This window comes from Solanum pennellii, chromosome 3 (genome assembly GCF_001406875.1).
Source record: "Solanum pennellii chromosome 3, SPENNV200".
In the NCBI taxonomy this organism is placed as follows: domain Eukaryota; kingdom Viridiplantae; phylum Streptophyta; class Magnoliopsida; order Solanales; family Solanaceae; genus Solanum; species Solanum pennellii.
In genome coordinates this window covers 68822840-68840478 of record NC_028639.1, presented here as the reverse complement: position 1 = coordinate 68840478, position 17639 = coordinate 68822840, and the positions used below count along the sequence as shown (strand labels likewise).

The following is a 17639-nucleotide window of genomic DNA, read 5'->3' as shown; positions in this document are numbered from 1 at the left end:
GGGGGGGGGGGGGGTTGAGTTGAAATTGGAAATATTACAATGGATTGAATAGAAATCGGGTTGGGTTTTGACCCGCCCAAGTTACTTTGGCTCAAATGGGTTAGAAGACGGGTTTGGGTCTTGAACCGCCCAATTTGACCCGATTAATCTCAATAACTTAACATATTGATATTTAACTTTATAATCACAATTTGAATTTTCGCTTAAGAATTTTTTGTTAAAAAAGTAACAAATAGATAGATAAATCATAAAAGATGTTAAATCGATAATCATTCATACTTTCAATATAGGAACATATCTTAATAAAAAGTTCTAAAATGGGTTGAAATTGGAGATTGAATTGCGTTCAATTGAGAAATCTCTTCAAATGGGTTAAGCTTTAATGGGTTGAGATTGAACCCAATTCAAATTATCTTGACCCGACCCTTAAAATTCTGGGCGGGTTACCATGTTTGGGTTCATTTTTAATACCCCTAATTTTATCTCTCTCTGCAAATTTCCACCATCTCCAGAACCTATGAACTTAGCTTTCCCTACCATCACTCCCTCTTTTTATTAGAGCAAAGAAAAGGAAAAATAACAGGTGGAAGCTTGAGATGGTTTATAGTCAAACAGATCCTTTGGAATAATAGTTATTCCTCTCTTTGGGCTAATTGCATTTTTCTAAGGTTTATTTTCATCTATTATCCTTCTTCCTGAACCGTTACTCTTTACATGATATAATGATATGCTTCCTCCTTAAGATAGAAAAATGCAAGGGCAATAATGGCCTTAGTACACAAACCAACATAAGGAGGACCCTGAGCCTTCAGTTTTACTACCTAATTAGTCACCTATACATGAATGATATTAGTCATGGCCTCATGGTTGTTCTTGATAGATGAACCCGATGATAGACAGTGCCCTTTGCCTATAGTAACTTACTAGACTTCAATAATGATGCCAGAGTTATTTACTTAACAATTTCAGGAGCCATTACATGCTCCAGGTTAGACAATCTCATATTCCATCTTCCTCTTTCTAATGATTATCACAGTAAAGGGATTAACTTCATATGCTTAGCAGTAGAATAATAGTGCAACAGAAAATTGCTTGCTGAAATAGGGCCTGAATTACTTTACAGGCAGCTCAGAAATACAGGCAAAGGCACAGGGAACAATTAATACTGCAGAAGATCACATGCGCATGAACAAGCAAAGTCGGCTACCTCATTGTAGTTGTTCATATGATCTTGGTGGTTAATAATCTATGAAAACATATGGAATATTTGCATCTGTTCGGACACTCATAATATCAAGAGGTTTTAGCTATTTGTTTTTCCATACTTATCATTAATCATGTCATAGTAAACTGCTTACTGTTATCTCTCACATTTTAGGCATTTCAAAACGAAGAAATATATCACATCAAAAACTTCTTACATAACTAGGAATCTACACGAGCACTTCTTTACCGCACTAGAGAATTAAGCCACTGATTAGTCGCGAAGAGTCTTTATATCATCCACAAGTTCTTGAAGTTCCTCCATTGTCACACTCAGGAGGCCTACAAGATGAAATGCAACATTTAGCATGCAAATATGTCAAGTGCATTGTCAGATAACTAAATTGAGTTGGCCAGAATGCTGACCTTTATCGTTATTCATTCTATACAATTCACCATTTGAAACGCGACTTCTCTTTGCTCTTGGGTGGTCAGTATCTTCCATCATTTTGGCTGTCAATGTCTCTAATTTGGTATGAAAATCTGATGCAGTCCATACTAATTCTGGAAGAAACAGCCAAATTAATGGCACCAATTTTCGATGAATTTACCGGAATTATATCATTTAGACAAAACCTTGCAAAAGGAAAGTTTCAAAGAGATATTCCCTATGAAGGATTCTCAATATGGAATGTAATCACCAGCTCAATTCCATAAAGAAGTTACAAAATGAGCTGAAGTAGGAAAAGTTTAGAAGCAGAGGCTAGATTAAGTCGATTCTACACTCAAATTTAAGGGATGTTAGATAATCAGCACATTATTCATTAACACACATAGAATTCCCACTCCTATTTTTCTCACAAGCTACAACCACACCATACACAAAGGCAATCTTCTATATAGTCTAAGATGACATGCTAATTTCTGCTCTTTTTCTTTCTTCTTTCCTTCTTTGCTGTTTTTCTGTTGCCAGGATATAAAAGCTAAGTCAAGGTGCAGAACCATAAAAATTGATCACACACATGACTCAGTGCAGAAACTGAATTTACCATACATACTTGGCTGGACCTCCCTAGGAAGAGCAAGGAAGCGATTAATGACAAGGGGTCAAATACCAAGTCATTCAAGGTCTTGACAAAGGAAGAACAGTACCCAATATTAATTAGTAAAGAGAAAAAAAAAATGCATAGATTATAGTCGATATCAAAGGCAGGTATTGTTCATATAAAAATCCGGATTATTTGCAGTAACATGTATCTCTTGTTCGCCCAGCTGCTGAAGGTTCTGATACAAAATATAAAATAGGGATATCTAGTCATAAAATACCACATAAATGTTGTTTTCAGTTTTCAGTAGTAAAGACTTGTATCTAAGGAAAGGTAACCAGACTATGCTTCTCTGTTTCCCAAAACGATGTTTCATGATTCTCAAGTCAAGAAGCATTTCCAGAGTTGAGCGAAAGATTTACCTTCAAACTTCTCATTCACTGACTGCTGCTGATACAACTCTAATGCTTCAGTAAGAGAGGCAGCAGAGCGACCACTTAACATGGACTGCCTTTCCAGTGCTTGTAGTTCTCTTTTAAGCTCAGCAGACTCTTTTCCCACCTGCATAGATCATAAATTGCAAAGGAATAAAATTATCAATTTATAAAGAATTGCAGCATCTACTAATTTTCTGAGGACTGCCTACCTGAGAAAGTTTTTTCCTTAAGAAATCCAACTTTGAGTCTATTTCCGGATTCTCAATACAATTAGTATCAAGTGAAGAGGCACTGGATGGTCCGTCCTAGATAAACCTCCCAAAAGTAATATTAAATCACAGATATGAGTAATTACTGTCTACTAACAATCAGCAAATAACAAATCAACTTTTACCAAATAACAAAGTAAAGAATATAAAATGCATGAAGCATGGTCACCAAGATTGAGATATCATTCCATTCAGGCATTCTACTCATCTAAAGAGCTCCATTTAGTCCCAACCAGACAAATTACCAATAGAAATTTGATACTTATATTCCTTCCACTTTCCAATAATTGTATATGGATTCAACTGCAGGTTGCAGTAGATGATGGTTGTGCACCTTCAGAATAATGTGCCCTGGGAAGCACGTTCTTCAACCCACGTCCATATGAACAACTTGCATGAATCTTCTCTGCGTTTACTTTTTATCCTTTTACTATTTCCTACTTATAAATTTGGCTACAACATTGAACCAAGCTGAATCACAGTGTTCCCTATCTGTATGGCATCACAGAAAGACTCTAATCATCTGGATTTACCAGGTTCTCCTATTTCCTAGGGAGAGGAAACGGCAAAGAGCCAGTGGTCAATCATCTCACAGGAACAATTTTCTTTTGTTCTCCGACTCCATATCTGAACTTGAGATGTGCTATTGAAACAAAATTTGACAGAATAATTAAACAGATCAACTCCAAAATTTACTTGATCTCCTTGAAGGATTATAGTAATTATGAAAGACTGGTTTCTTGTATATTGAATTATGAAAAAAGAAAAAAGTTACCATTGCAATCAGCTCCACAGCATGACAATTGATGGATATATTAAAGATCCAATGGTAAATTGTTTTGATGCTTAACTTGTTTTAGATGTAAATCTATGTAGACTATAAATATGCAAGTCTTAAAACAAAGGATGGCATATAGAAAAGGACATTTCAAAATTAACTAATTGACGGATTGGTTTTCCAGTATGCAGAAAATGAAACTACACACTCTAATATGAGACAAATGACAGACGAGGTAAAGAAAAAGACATCGGAAACTATCCATAATAGAGAACGTACAGCTTTGGGCAAAGAGAACCCTTGTGGAACTGTAAAACAATGGTGCAAAGAGTACTTCTCCCACATGCTCAAACGCTTATCCAGAGCCAATTGGATAATGTTCTTAATGTTAGTCACACCCTACAAATGAACTTTATTCCTGTCAGTGGCCTGAACTGCTCAACAATATAATACTCACTCTATCTCAATCAAGAGTCAAACTTCTAAACTTGAAAACTAGTGTTATAAATCACAATAATTAACAACAAAATTTTGCTATAAAAAATTGAATGACTTCCGAAATTATTCATAAATTGGGACAGAAGGGGTAATGCACTAAGGACGCACTTGAGTTAAAGAGTGTGAACACCAACCTTTCTCAGATCTTCGGATCGATCTGTGCCCTCGGTCTTCAGAAGCTTTGCTGCCTCTCTACAACAGAGCACCATAAGGTAAAATAAACGGCACAAGAGTTGAAACAAGTAAGCAATTCGACCGAAAAATACATGAAAATGAAGACTGGAGAAGGAACTACTTACTGATGGAAGAAATCGAAAGCATCGTCAACTAAATCGTCTACACAGTTGAGGGCCTCGTTGATGAAGAGTTGGGGATTTAGGTTCAATGAATCGAACACCTTCTCGCTCTCGCTGCCTTCCATTACCAAGCTTCCCAATTTCAATTTCCTCAAGGGTTTGGTGCTTCTGCAATTTCAAATTTCTGATTTCAAGGCCTTTTTGTTCTTTTGCAATGCCCCTCTTCAGTTTCACGCCAGGTGAGATTGGGCATTTTCTTTTCTCCATTCAATAATTATAATCCCAAATAGGGCAATAAAACTTTATTGGCAGGCTATTTAAGCTATATTTTGGTTTTAAAAATATTTCAAACTTAATATAATTTAGTAATTGTATTTATATTGTTATAATTTAGGTTTCTAATTGTGTTATATTGTTATTGTCTTTTTGGAATTACCTTTCATGTGAAGCCCATCGTGGAAAGTGGAGTGTGTATATATATATATATATATATATATATATATATTTTCTATTTAGCGCACAATGTTTATATTAAAATTCAATTAAATTAAAATTTGTATAATATTATTTTGAAAAGGTATTTTTTATAAAAAAAATGTTTATATCAAGGCTCAAATCGGGGACATATATGTTGCTCCACTTGGTTAACGGTATCTCATTTTTTTGTAATAAAAAACAAAGAAACAACATGATTTTTCTCCATTTTTAATAATTCAAACTTTATTAATTCCCCTTGATTAATTATTTAGGAAAATTGTGCCAAAAGAATAAATAATTATCCTATTTTCTAAAGTTCAGCAATATTTTTTAAAAAACTTTCATATATAGCCACTTAAAAATAATTAATTACTATTCATAGCTATAGTTTGATAATTACAATTTATAGCTACATGTTACATGGAGGAAAGAGACGAGCGAGACTGGAAGAGAGAGGAGAGAGGTGAAAGGGGGAGGGGGAGGGGGGGGGAGAGAGTGGGAGAAAGGTGAATTGCATATGTATATTGGTTAGATTATTGTACATTATACATATGTATTTATATATATGGCAAGAGAGAATGGGAGAGGGAGGAGAGAGGCGATCGAGATTGGGAGAGAGGCAAGAGAGATCGAGAGAGGGTAGAGAGTGGGAGAGAGGTGAATTGTATATGTATATTATACACATACATTTGTATAAATGTCAAGCGAGATTGGGAGAGGGAGGAGAGACGCAAGCGAGATTGAGAGAGGCGAGGGAGAGAGGGCAGAAAGTGAAAGAGAGGTGAATTGTATATGTATATAGGTTAAAAACTGTATATTATACATATTTATTTGTATATCCTGACGAATTATACATATACAAACATGATTAATTATACAAATTCGAAGTCAGCCCACGTAATTAATGTATAATGTTAGTCGCGAGTGGTAATTATAGCAAACTATAGCTATGATGAGTAATTAAATAGTATAAATTTACTTATCCGCGTAATTTTCCCATATTTTATACCCATTCCCTAACAACAAAAATACAAAATGTTTGATATCCTCATGTACTTTTTTTTCTTCATTTTTAATACTCTGTATTTATTACTGAACTAAACCACATAATCAATCAAATGGGACATATTTTTTTGGCTTAAGTCAGCAGCGGCCCTTAAAGTTGTCCGTATAATTCACTTAGACACTTCAACTAAGATCATTACCAATTAAACGCTTTTACCGATTCAAAAATCGTTCCTATTAGACAGTTTTTTGATAATGAGCAAAAAATGTGAAGAGTGTGTGATACACTTGCAGTGACGTGGCAAAATTACTAATTAAAATATAACATTTGGTATTGGGCCTCGAAAAATTATAAAAAAAAAAACAACATTTAATATTTAATTTTTGAAAAAAGAAAAAAAAAAGAAAATGTCAACCTATTTTATCCCAAACCCACCCACCCCAACCCCCTTTCATCTTCATCTTCATCTTTTTCCTCAAAACACGTACTTTCTCAAATTACAAAATCTTATATTTTCAAAAATATATATACACATTTAATACTAAGAGTGAAGAAGAAAGAAAATTTTGTTGGCGGTTATTTAACTCTACATCGATGACAAAATAAAATTGGTAGCTCCAAAATTATTTTTTTCAAATTTATTAATATCATTTTTGATAAATTTAATGAACACATATAAATTTGAGTAAAAATCTTTGTTTGAAAATTATGATAAATACATATCGATTAACTTTTTTATACGTAAAAATCATTTATATTCTTTTATCTTCTTCATATTTGTTTCTTATTTTTATGAGATTTGAAATAAATCATACGAAGACTTTCTTCAAATCTAATCTTCATAGTTGATTTTCATTTATCTTCATATTTGGAAGGTATAAATTTTTTGTATATAAAAAAAGAAAGACAAATAATACTGGAGCTAAAATGAAGAAATTGTGCAAATTAAATTATGAAGAAGATGATAGATAGGGAGTGGGGTCCTTTTTTTTTTTTTAAAAAAAAAGTGTAAATAAAAGAAGAAAAATATTTTAAAGTTAATTATAATGTCAAGTGTCAATAAAAGAAGAAAAAATATAATTTTTTTTTAAAAAATAATATTTTAAGCCTTTTCACGCGCTTCAGGGAAGTGCAAAATACATTTCTTGCCATATCAGTATTTTGTGTTTAATAAGTATATGTTTTGAATAATTTAGATGTTCAATAGGTACAAGACTAAGTTAAGGTGTCTAAGTGAAATATGCGGACAACTTTAAGGGGTGATCGATGACTTTTCGTAGAATAAGAAATAAAATAAAATTTCTCATAATGAGTAAAACTTATTGGTATTTATGTTCAGGTCCTTCACTATTCCCAAAAATGTCAAAATGATCTAATAAGCTGCTGATATTTTCATCTAACCCGATAATCCGGAAACTGGTAATGTTTGTGCAAAGAATTCGAGGGCTCTTCACGATGACGAAGAAGAGTCCTTGTTCCATTCAAGCTTTATTCGACCTTTGTAAGCAGACTTTTGCGTCTTCTGCAACTTCATCACCTTCTTCTCAAGCTATCCACAAGCTTTATTCGCTTTTGGGTACTTATCTTTTACCCTTTTGCTTAAGAAACCGGTTCTTTTCTGTCTTAATGTTTTAACATTTTCATTTAGTGTACCAATTCCTGTTTAATGCGACAATTATGAGCTCCGGAACTGTTTTTATAAGGAAATTGAGGAGGCGAAGTTATTTATGCTCATAGTATTGATGTTAGATGTGGATTATGATGAATGAAGTCGATTAAGGGATGGGGGTTGGTGCTAGGCATAGCTGCCAAATCCCTTGAAAGAGTGATCAGATATGAGAATGTAGGAAAAAACTGCTAAGAAAGGAAGTTGATTTACAAAATGTTGTATAAGTGGCAATAATTAACGTAGAGAAAGTTGCATTTTTTTCACTATTATGGTAATCAAATACTTATTTTGCTGTTTGTATCACATACAAATGTGCAAATTGTGCATGAAAGTAATGGGGATTGTTATACGTATTTAAAATCGAACTTAAGGAAAGGTACTGTTTATGGTATCATAGACTGTGTATTACAAGAGGTTTAACTTTTTTTTCCAGATACAATTGGTCCTGAAGATGTTGGACTGAAAGATGAAAGCCGAGAGGATGAAAGAGGTCATGGTCTTTTTGGACTCAATGTCTTCAACAGGGTGGATCGCTGGGCTCAACCGATTACATATGTGGATATACACGAGGGTCAAAACTTTACTGTAAGATATCGTTCTTATTTAGCTGCATTGCATGTGTATCTGTCAAATGCATTTACATGGTCTCTCATTGAATTGTTATTTGATAACGATATATCCTCGTGTCAACTGTCAACACAGCCTTTAATAATGTACTGCATAACGACAAAACAAGATATCCTCAAAATTTGTTCGTCAACAGTGAGGTTTTTTGGATCTCCACCATCGAAGCTTTGAAAAAGATATACAAATTTAATTGGGCGCATGCAAGGACATTCTAAAATACGCCGACTTTAAAACCTGAATGAACAGGTCTATTTTTATGGTTAAAAAATAATTCTTCAAGTTGCATTTTAAGAAAATTTTAATGTGTTGACATCATGCCTTCGTTGCTTTATTTCTAGCAATATCAAATGTGTGTTTTTTCATTAGATGAGTATTTCAAGCTTATGTAATATCTACGACAAACTCAATTGGAAATGATGTATGCAGATGTGCATGTTTTGTTTCCCAACTTCTGCTGTCATTCCGTTGCATGACCATCCTGGAATGACTGTTTTGAGCAAAGTCCTCTATGGATCCTTGCACGTGAAAGCTTATGATTGGGTTGAGCCAGCTTGCATCAGGAAAAGTGAACGTGCTGGTCATCCTACAGGTTAGTTTAAAAAAACGAACTTCAAGTATTTTAAGGGCTTCTTAAATCCTCTCTAGGTATGACGAGGAGCCAAAGAAATAAAGAATTTACATTCTTTTCATTAGAGTACTCACCAAGTGAACTTCAGAGAATCTAAATATCTGTGGTGTGGATGATAAAGTGGCCAGAAGTCACTTCATTGACTTGATATCACGACTATTAGTTATATATAGAAACTTTTCTAGGTAAAGCAGACAAAACTCATAACATGGAATTTTAGTATATTGCCTTAGACCCTCTCACCACCGAGGCTCCGCAATATGTTAGAGAACTTTTAGATCCAGCAAAGTTTCTTTATGGTCCAGAAATTGTATGATAAAGAATTTGAAAACTGCAGATGTTCAAATAGCACAGGATTTGCAATCATAGCAATTCAGGATATGCTCAAGTCTTTCTTTTAGCTTCAGCAATTTGTGTGGCACTTGTATTTGACGGTCTTATCAACTCGACCGTGTCCATTATGCTCCCTCTTCTGTGACTGTTATGATGCTCAGTGGACTTGAAATTTTGTGAGGTAGCATGTAGTTACTTAGATGTCGTCATTTCTTTCAAACAGCATCATGATAAGAGATCACTCTTTTATTTCTTAAGTACAAACTTTTCTTTTATATGGTCTTAATGAGGAACTTTCCTGCACTTTAGAGTTATTTTGAAATTTTATAATTTAGACTTCATGATAAAAGTTCTAAGAGGGTGGTATATGACTACAACACTTGTCTAGCAAAGTACTATTACTATAGACTCTTGGCAAGTGGAAACTGGAGGTAGCTGAAGACTGAAGTTGATTGCGTAGTGAACTTTATCCAATATTCCAAACGATCCCCATTATTAACGTGGAAAACACTTCTTATATTCAGATATGTCAGATGTTTTAATCTGGATCTGAACATGTTCTGGTCATGTTGGGCTCAAATGTTTGAGAAAGAGTGTTTTGCTGTCCTGGGCCACTGACATTCTTTTTTTTTTGTCTTCATTTAACTTCATTGGAACAACTTTCCTGGTGAAACCCTTCGTTCACTGTTGAAACTGAAACTTAGTCGTGAATTGACCACCTTACTTGTTTGGAAAATTGATGCTTCTATGATTCTTGTTTGAACTTGCAGATTTTGCATATTTCTCTAGCATACACTTGGATCCAGCACCACCTCATTGACCAAATAACAGCAGAATATGCCGGTGTTTAATTTCTTTCACATTAGAATAAACAATTGTCTTCCCGGATTTCTTGCATATGTATGCTTCCCCATTCTTTTGGTTGTGTGATTCTTCTACTGCACTTGAGTTGTCCATCGACTTTGACAAACTTACCGACCCCTTTTGTCTATATTTCTTTCGATTGCATCATAGTCTGTAGAGCGATAGCTCCTTGTTTATTAACGGTCAAATTCCTCCGTTGTGGCCCACTTTCTTTGGCTAGAATTCATACTCACTACTCCTATCTCTCTCTCAAGTGGCCCACTTTCTTTGGCTAGAATTCATACCCACTACTCCTATCTCTCTCTCAAATGACAAATCTGTTCTGCTCCTATCCATTGTTATTGGAGACACAGCATAACCATTCTTAGTTTTTGAGGCAGCTTCCTGTACATCCTCTGCTTTTGAAATATGTCTTTATCATTCTTTTTACCCACTACTTATGCCATGCTGATTGTTGAAAAACACATCTTTCTTGGCGGAACTCTCATCACTACCACCACTGCATGCAGTGATATCTTCAGCATCATAACTTCTTCCCTCTAAATTCTATCAATAGTTACCATGATAAATTCTTGATCGTATATTCACAAGACTCATTTTCACTTTGGCAAATTGATTCCTGGAGGTGTAAAGCTTTTGCAATTTAGAGGATAGTAATCAAGATTTGATGTACTAAATGGCAACCTGGATTAATAACTGACATTCTTAATTTCTTGTTTTTTGAGGATTGGCGCTTTTATGATAAATCACCTTTAGATTTCTATGGATGAATTTTAGGTTGCAGCTTGTTGGCTTTGGTAAGCAAGAGAGATACATCGTCTAACATGACAGAACTATCTTGCATTATTGATTTATTGTAGAACTTGCATTTTTGGTGAATCCGGTATTTCAGCACTATGAGTTCATGTAAATTGGGTTTTATTTGTTTTTTGGTAAACAATATCAATGTTTTGCTTTTTGCTTTTCTTCATTTCATCATATTTATAAATTGATCATGTTTAACATATCTACAAGTGATAGTCTCGTAATTTCTGGTTCCAATTTTCTTGTTTTGGCAACACTTGTTTAGCAAACCCACTCATTAGCTCAATTATTTTTGCAATCTATCTGCTAGTGCTTGATCCATTTCATTTTGGGGTCTGTAAAGCTTAAGTCCAGTATTTTTAAGCTGAGCTGGACTGAGCCCCATTGAGATTGTACTTTCTTCACCTTGTGTGCTTTGGCAGTTTACTGCTTTGTCCTATTTGTTGGTGTTTTCTTCAGTGTATGTTACTTCAAAAAAAAACTCGTTGTTGACGTATATTATTTTACTGATTAAGAAGTATACTCTTAAATGTTTGCACTTCATGTATGTAAGACTATCCTTGTCAAAATCGATATCCACCAGCACTGTGCTAGACACTGAAGCATAGCAGTCGACATGCATTTGCATATCTTTTTGGTATTGCTAATTCAAAGTGAAATAGCATCTCTGAAATTTTCTTCTGGATATTATCTCTGATACTATGCAAAAATTTGTTGATTTTGATAGTTAATATACACACTTACTTTCCCTACTTTTTACATTTGTAGATCTTTATGATTTACTACATACGAAAAGCATTAAGAAAAAGAAACATGATGTATTTATTTGACAGTGAGACTGGCTAGGTTGGCGGTTGATAAGGTCGTAAGTGCACCACATGGTACATCGGTTTTGCATCCCAAGAGTGGAGGGAATCTGCACTGTTTTACTGCCGTTACACCTTGTGCAGTTTTTGACATTCTTGCTCCTCCTTATCTTGAAGCAGCTGGCAGAAGATGTACCTACTACCATGATTATCCTTATTCCAGCTTTGGTTAGTGTCTATCCTCTTCCATTTTGAAGCCTTGTCTTTCTCAAGGATGGCTTAGCCTATTCAGATTGGAGTCAAATGTAATCAGTTTGTTCGAGAGTTGTATTGAGATAACCATATCATGCATTTGCAGCACATGGAGATGAAATTGTTGATAATGGAAAGGAACAAGAATATGCATGGCTTGCTGTGGTTGATACCCCAGAGGATCTGTACATGCGCCCAGGAAGGTACATGGGTCCAGACATCCAGAGGTAGCAATATACGTTTTCCTGCATTTGATCAAGTACGGAGTGTGGATGTTCATGGAGCCCTTTTACTGTGAGCCTACCCAAGATTGACCTATAAATGATGCTTAACTGATGTGTATCTTTTTTTTCTCTTCATAATCTTCAAGAAGGCTGTTGATCATGTTGTTAGAATCATGAAAATGCTACAGTATTATATCGTAGTCAAGTCTTTGGCATTGTATATTGGAGTTTGTATTAGTTCCCTACTTATGGACTACACTGGATATGTTGTATTAGTTCCATATGATCATCATCTGCTACCCCCGGCATGTCAACAAAGTATTTCACTTTTGAGACCTGAAATTGAAGATCTTTCAATCACTCCAATGTTTATTAATATGTCATTAATCTTAGGCGTTGATGCTGAACTTTTTATTGTAATTGAAAAGTGTACTGTCAATTGTACTCAAGTTTCCAAGCCTTGATTTACAGGAGCAGATAACTCTCATTGAAGACTAATATTAGATGGTCGTTTTTTATGTTTGTTTCCAGCATTATAATCCTATGAGTAGCTTGGGGAAACTTTGTGGAGTTAATTGTTTGATGTGATAATATGAGAGAACCTCCCTAGTAACATCTGGAGAACTTTAAATCGAAATGAAAAAATCTGAAATATTTGTTAAACATAACTATTTGTAGACTTGAGTGGGTATGAGGCCACTAATCCCCCAACAACTAGATAAGAGTACGTACTGTTCATGACATTCACAAGAAAATGGAGGGCCCTTGTTATTTTGATTAAGAGAGCACTACAACTACTACAGACAGGGAACTGTGTTTGTGATACTTAAGTTCACACGCATGAAAAACTTGAACAAAATTCAAAAAAAAGAACTGCACGAAAAAGTCGACCAGATGTAGCTTCTAATGCCTTCCTGATCCTCCACGAATACAACATATCTAACAACAATGCCGATTGAGTATACAACAAAGAAAAACTTTTCTGGATTCTCCCTATCGTATATTAGCTTTTGACTGCTTTCTCAAGGAGATCTGAAAGATTCACCAGCATAACGAACATCTCCAAGTTCCTCTTCGATACGTAGAAGCTGTAATCAGTATACCAGAGTTTAGCCACTAAAAACCAAGCAGAAACTTTTTTATCGAAATAAAATAAAATAGAAGCATTCACCCTTAAGTTATCAACAACCACAGAAGAGCTACACCAAACTAAACATAATGGGACATCAGACATCAACAAAATCCAGCTGAAATGCTACAAGGTATTTTATTTTATTTTTCTGTTGGGGGGAACTTTTATGGAGGAAGATTGAACGACTAGAGTAGAATTATAATATCTGCAATAGAGATGAGTATCCGCATAGAAAGCTTATGAACTTCCAAGCAGTCATGGTAAAATTGCTAACCGCAGGATAAATAAAGGTTAACTAAACACTGTGACAAGAGACTACTACCTAAATAAACATATTAATAATGAAATAACTTAAACAGGAACAAAGGCAACAATTAAAAATAAGATGAAAGAAACAAAGAAAGAAGGAGAATTAAGTGCTCCAACCTGGTTGTATTTTGCCAGCCGCTCACTCCGGCAGGGTGCTCCAGTCTTTATCTGCATTGGGAGAATTTAAAAGAATATTAATACGCTGCTGGTGGTTAAAAGGGTCGAAACGATTAACCAACGTTAACAGCTGGAAGTCGAGAGTACCTGTCCACTGGCCAAACCAACAGACAGATCTGCGATAAAATTATCCTCTGTTTCACCACTTCGGTGACTGACCATAACACCCCAGCCTGCAGCTTTGGAGTCTAGTGCTGCTTGAATAGATTCTGTCACAGTACCGATCTGGTTAACCTGCAACAGTTTGAAAGTTGATGAGCCCAGCCCTCACTACATGACTACCACGTGTCATTCATTTACCAAGAGAGTTCTACTGGGCACGGGCTTCCAACACCAAATCTTATAGGAGGGATTTATGTACATCAATGCAGTGTTCCTATCTAACAGGACTGGACCCGTGATAATGTTTAAATTGCTTTTTTGATGTCTAAACTTTCTCCTTCTTTCCCTTTAAAACTGAAATAGAATTAACTATACATGATAACAAAGTGATTTAGATTATAGTTCATGTGAACTCTGACGAGTCAAGTGCTTCAAGTCACACCCGAAAAGAGGGACTCAGATTAATCACACCATAAAAATATATGTAGACATCATAGCTATTATAACAACATAAGCTGTAAAGTATACTATCTTATAACACACGTTCATCCAAAAAGGCTAATGAACATACTACTATTGTACTGTTCAGACCAAAATCTTTCTAGGAATCCCTGCTTGTTAAATACTCTTCAAGTCTTTATACGGGAAAATGCTTTTCTTTTTCCGGAGAAAGCACCAAATTAAGCACCACTGTTTTAAGGCTATTTTGCTGATAAGTGCCCAGGAACAACTCAAAGGTATTGAACCTTAAAGGTAGCACATAACTTCACTTAGCTTCTTAAAATTAATGTACAATTAAGCATTGGAACTTTGAGCAAATAAGCATTTGAAATGAGAAAGAAGCCTACTGATGGAACAAGGCAGCTCTGGCTGCTCTGCTACAGAAATGTGTATGTTGCTTAAAGACAAATCCTTACCTTCAACAATAATGCATTGCATGCCTTTTTCTGAATTGCTTCAGCAATTCTCTTTGGATTAGTCACCAACAAATCATCACCAACAAGTTGAATGTCAACTGAAGATTGTAGAGATGCCCAAGAGCTCCAATCATCTTGGTCAAAGGGATCTTCAATAGATACAATAGGGAAATCTTTGACAAACTCCTTGTAGAGTTCACAGAGGCTCTGAGCACTAAGTACATGAGCTCCATCATTTGGTTGTTTCTTGAAATTGAGATCATATTTTGCATCTTTTGTCAAGAACTCAGATGCTGCTACATCCATACCAATTTTAATCTGCACCGATCTTTCAATTAGAAAATCCATAACTTCCGAAGATAAAATAATTTAATAAAACTGCAAGACCAAAAAGAAATCCAACCTTGCCAGTGTAACCAGCCTTCTCAATTGCATCCATGAGCAATACTAGCCCTTCCCTGTTATCCTGGACATTTGGAGCGAATCCACCTTCATCACCAACATTGCATGCATCTTGACCGTACTTAGCTTTGATAATTCCCTTTAGAGTGTGGTAGACTGTTTTCCAATCGAGTGAGGACAGTTAAATACTATGTAAAGAGATATTATCTACAAGTTTGCAGAACACATAACATGCAAAGGTTACAGGTCACGGGGCTATAGGAACCTCAAGGACAAAACAGCATTTTGATATGTAGAATAAGAAAGCTACTACTGTTTGACTCCTCCTAATGCAGATTAACTGAAACCAACACTATTTTGTCAAAGTGAGACACATTGCCGTCAAGAAAGAGGAAGCAATTTTTTATTTACACTATTCTCACCTTCACTACCCATACGAAGTGCCTCAGCAAATGTTGGTGCTCCAACAGGTAGAATCATGAACTCTTGCATAGCCAAATTGTTGCCAGCATGGCTCCCTCCATTTATCACATTGAATGCTGGAACTGGCATTACAAGTTCTTTGGTTCCAGATATTTCTTGAATGTGTTTATACAAAGGTACTGCTTTTGCTCCAGCACCAGCTCTACACACACTGAGAGAAACTCCGAGAATGGCATTAGCTCCAAGTTTTGATTTATTAGGAGTTCCATCAATCTCCAGCATAACAGCATCGACATCAGTTTGATTCCTTCACAAGAAGAAAAGAAAATTGCCAAATTTAAATGGAACTGAAGAAGTATTAAGAAGCCACCAAGGCAGCCATCCATTTCCAATGACATTACTGTTATTGAGAAATTAGCTCAAATAGCCGCCCACCAAAAAATAGTTGGCAATGTACAATATATGTATGTATGTGTGTAACTGTGTATAATTAGTGTGTATTAGTGGCTGTCATAATTTTTTTTTATAACAAGGGAAATCTGCAGCCACTACCCTTTGGGTGCGCATAAAGTTAAACCCCCGCTTGTAAACCACATAGGAGAGGTAACCTGCACTAGGCAAGCCTGCTGCAACGAGCTCACCTAGAAGACAAACCCCTTACTTTCGCTGGCAAGGGGTTTCGAAATTGAGACCTCCAACATGGAAATCCCAAGCTCAAACCACTAGATCACCCCGAAGGGTAACTGTCATAAATATTTTTGGCGTAACAAAAATGCAGTACCATACGGCATACAAGCAATAGCATCACCAGTGTTCTCCACTAATTGATCTTTTGAGATGTTTTCGTGCGTTCTATCTACCCATCACCTTCTTATTGTCTACCTCAACTTGAACCAAGCCAAGCTTCAGCAAAATTCATTATTACTAGCCGAAATCATATATGCAGTTACTTAAGTAGCCTATTGACAACCAATAAAAACAAGTATTAAACTATAAACTTACTCAGTCCTTTCAAAATAAACAAACCAACGCCGCTTACACATAGCAATGGGTCGTATACAAACCTATACTAACATAGAAGGACCTTGATTCTGATTGTGCAAGTGCTCTAAACAACTCTCTTTTATAAGTAAAAATGCTCTAAGCAAACTTTCAGCTTGTGAAGTAGAAAAACTACCATGTTATGAAGTACTATACAAACTGATACCGAATACTAATGGAAGATGGAAATATTTACGAAAAGAAGGGAAGAAAACGAAAATGTGATAAATAATTAGTAAGATATAACTTACCTCACATCAACACCAACAAGTTTGGGGCCCAAATATTCGTTAATATTCTTTACAGCATTGAGGACCCCTTTACCACCATAGAGGCTCTTGTCACCATCTCTGAGCTCCAATGCCTCGTAGATCCCGGTGGAAGCGCCACTTGGAACCGCCGATCGGTATAGTAGATCATCGCCGGTGACCAGATCAACCTCGACGGTAGGATTTCCCCTGCTATCTATGATCTGCCTTGCCTTAACAGACTTCACCTTGGCTGATGCCTTGGATGCAGTTGCCGATGGTGCAACGGCGACGGAGCACCGGACGGTGGAAGACGAGCTCCGAGATTGAATCTTCTGGGTAGCAGGTAATGAGAAAAGCGGCGTCTGTGATGTGGGTTTGGTGGAGAAAAAGGTCTTAGAGAGCTGCGCTGGAGCCAAGGCCATTTTTTTTGTGTGAAACTTTTTTCAGAGCAAAAGCGGTTTTGGGATTATTTAAATGGAGGGAAAAGGTTTATAGGAAAGTTCGCCGAAGGGCGAAGAAAGCAAGAGTTTGGTAATGAAAATGGCTTCGATGGTGGTTGGTTTGTGCTTTGGAGGAGACGTTAGTAGTAGAATTGAATATATACATGGGAATAGCCTTGTTACGAAAGTGGCCCATATATACCCCTATTTGTAAACAAATAACTCACA

The 17639-nt window shown here is 35.8% G+C and overlaps 3 protein-coding genes across 4 annotated transcripts; 1 reads left to right on the top strand and 2 right to left on the bottom strand.

Moving 5' to 3' along the window:
- Positions 1 to 1189: 1189 nt before the first annotated feature.
- LOC107015099 (protein MIS12 homolog) lies at positions 1190 to 4817 on the bottom strand. 2 transcript variants are annotated; one of them, XM_027915756.1, is made up of 7 exons: positions 4531 to 4817; positions 4366 to 4423; positions 4013 to 4132; positions 2896 to 2991; positions 2672 to 2810; positions 1630 to 1761; positions 1190 to 1545 (listed from the first exon to the last, which is right to left on the bottom strand). In XM_027915756.1, exons 1-7 carry the CDS (start codon positions 4650 to 4652, stop codon positions 1478 to 1480), a joined length of 735 nt encoding a protein of 244 aa, XP_027771557.1. In that variant the 5' UTR covers positions 4653 to 4817; the 3' UTR covers positions 1190 to 1477. The 2 variants fall into 2 exon arrangements, with proteins under 2 accessions (XP_027771557.1, XP_015070759.1); XM_015215273.2 differs by having other exon boundaries at positions 1217 to 1545; positions 1630 to 1767; positions 4531 to 4815.
- A 2579-nt stretch (positions 4818 to 7396) lies between these two features.
- LOC107015445 (plant cysteine oxidase 3) lies at positions 7397 to 12685 on the top strand. Its single transcript, XM_015215710.2, has 5 exons — positions 7397 to 7586; positions 8113 to 8264; positions 8733 to 8895; positions 11769 to 11969; positions 12100 to 12685. The coding sequence occupies exons 1-5, from the start codon at positions 7433 to 7435 to the stop codon at positions 12222 to 12224; spliced, it is 795 nt and encodes a 264-aa protein (XP_015071196.1). The 5' UTR covers positions 7397 to 7432; the 3' UTR covers positions 12225 to 12685.
- Positions 12686 to 12902: 217 nt separating this feature from the next.
- On the bottom strand, positions 12903 to 17546 carry LOC107015429 (enolase 1, chloroplastic). The gene is made up of 7 exons (XM_015215692.2): positions 16972 to 17546; positions 15679 to 15986; positions 15258 to 15412; positions 14855 to 15172; positions 13923 to 14069; positions 13776 to 13826; positions 12903 to 13305 (listed from the first exon to the last, which is right to left on the bottom strand). The coding sequence occupies exons 1-7, from the start codon at positions 17391 to 17393 to the stop codon at positions 13240 to 13242; spliced, it is 1467 nt and encodes a 488-aa protein (XP_015071178.1). The 5' UTR covers positions 17394 to 17546; the 3' UTR covers positions 12903 to 13239.
- Positions 17547 to 17639: the final 93 nt, after the last annotated feature.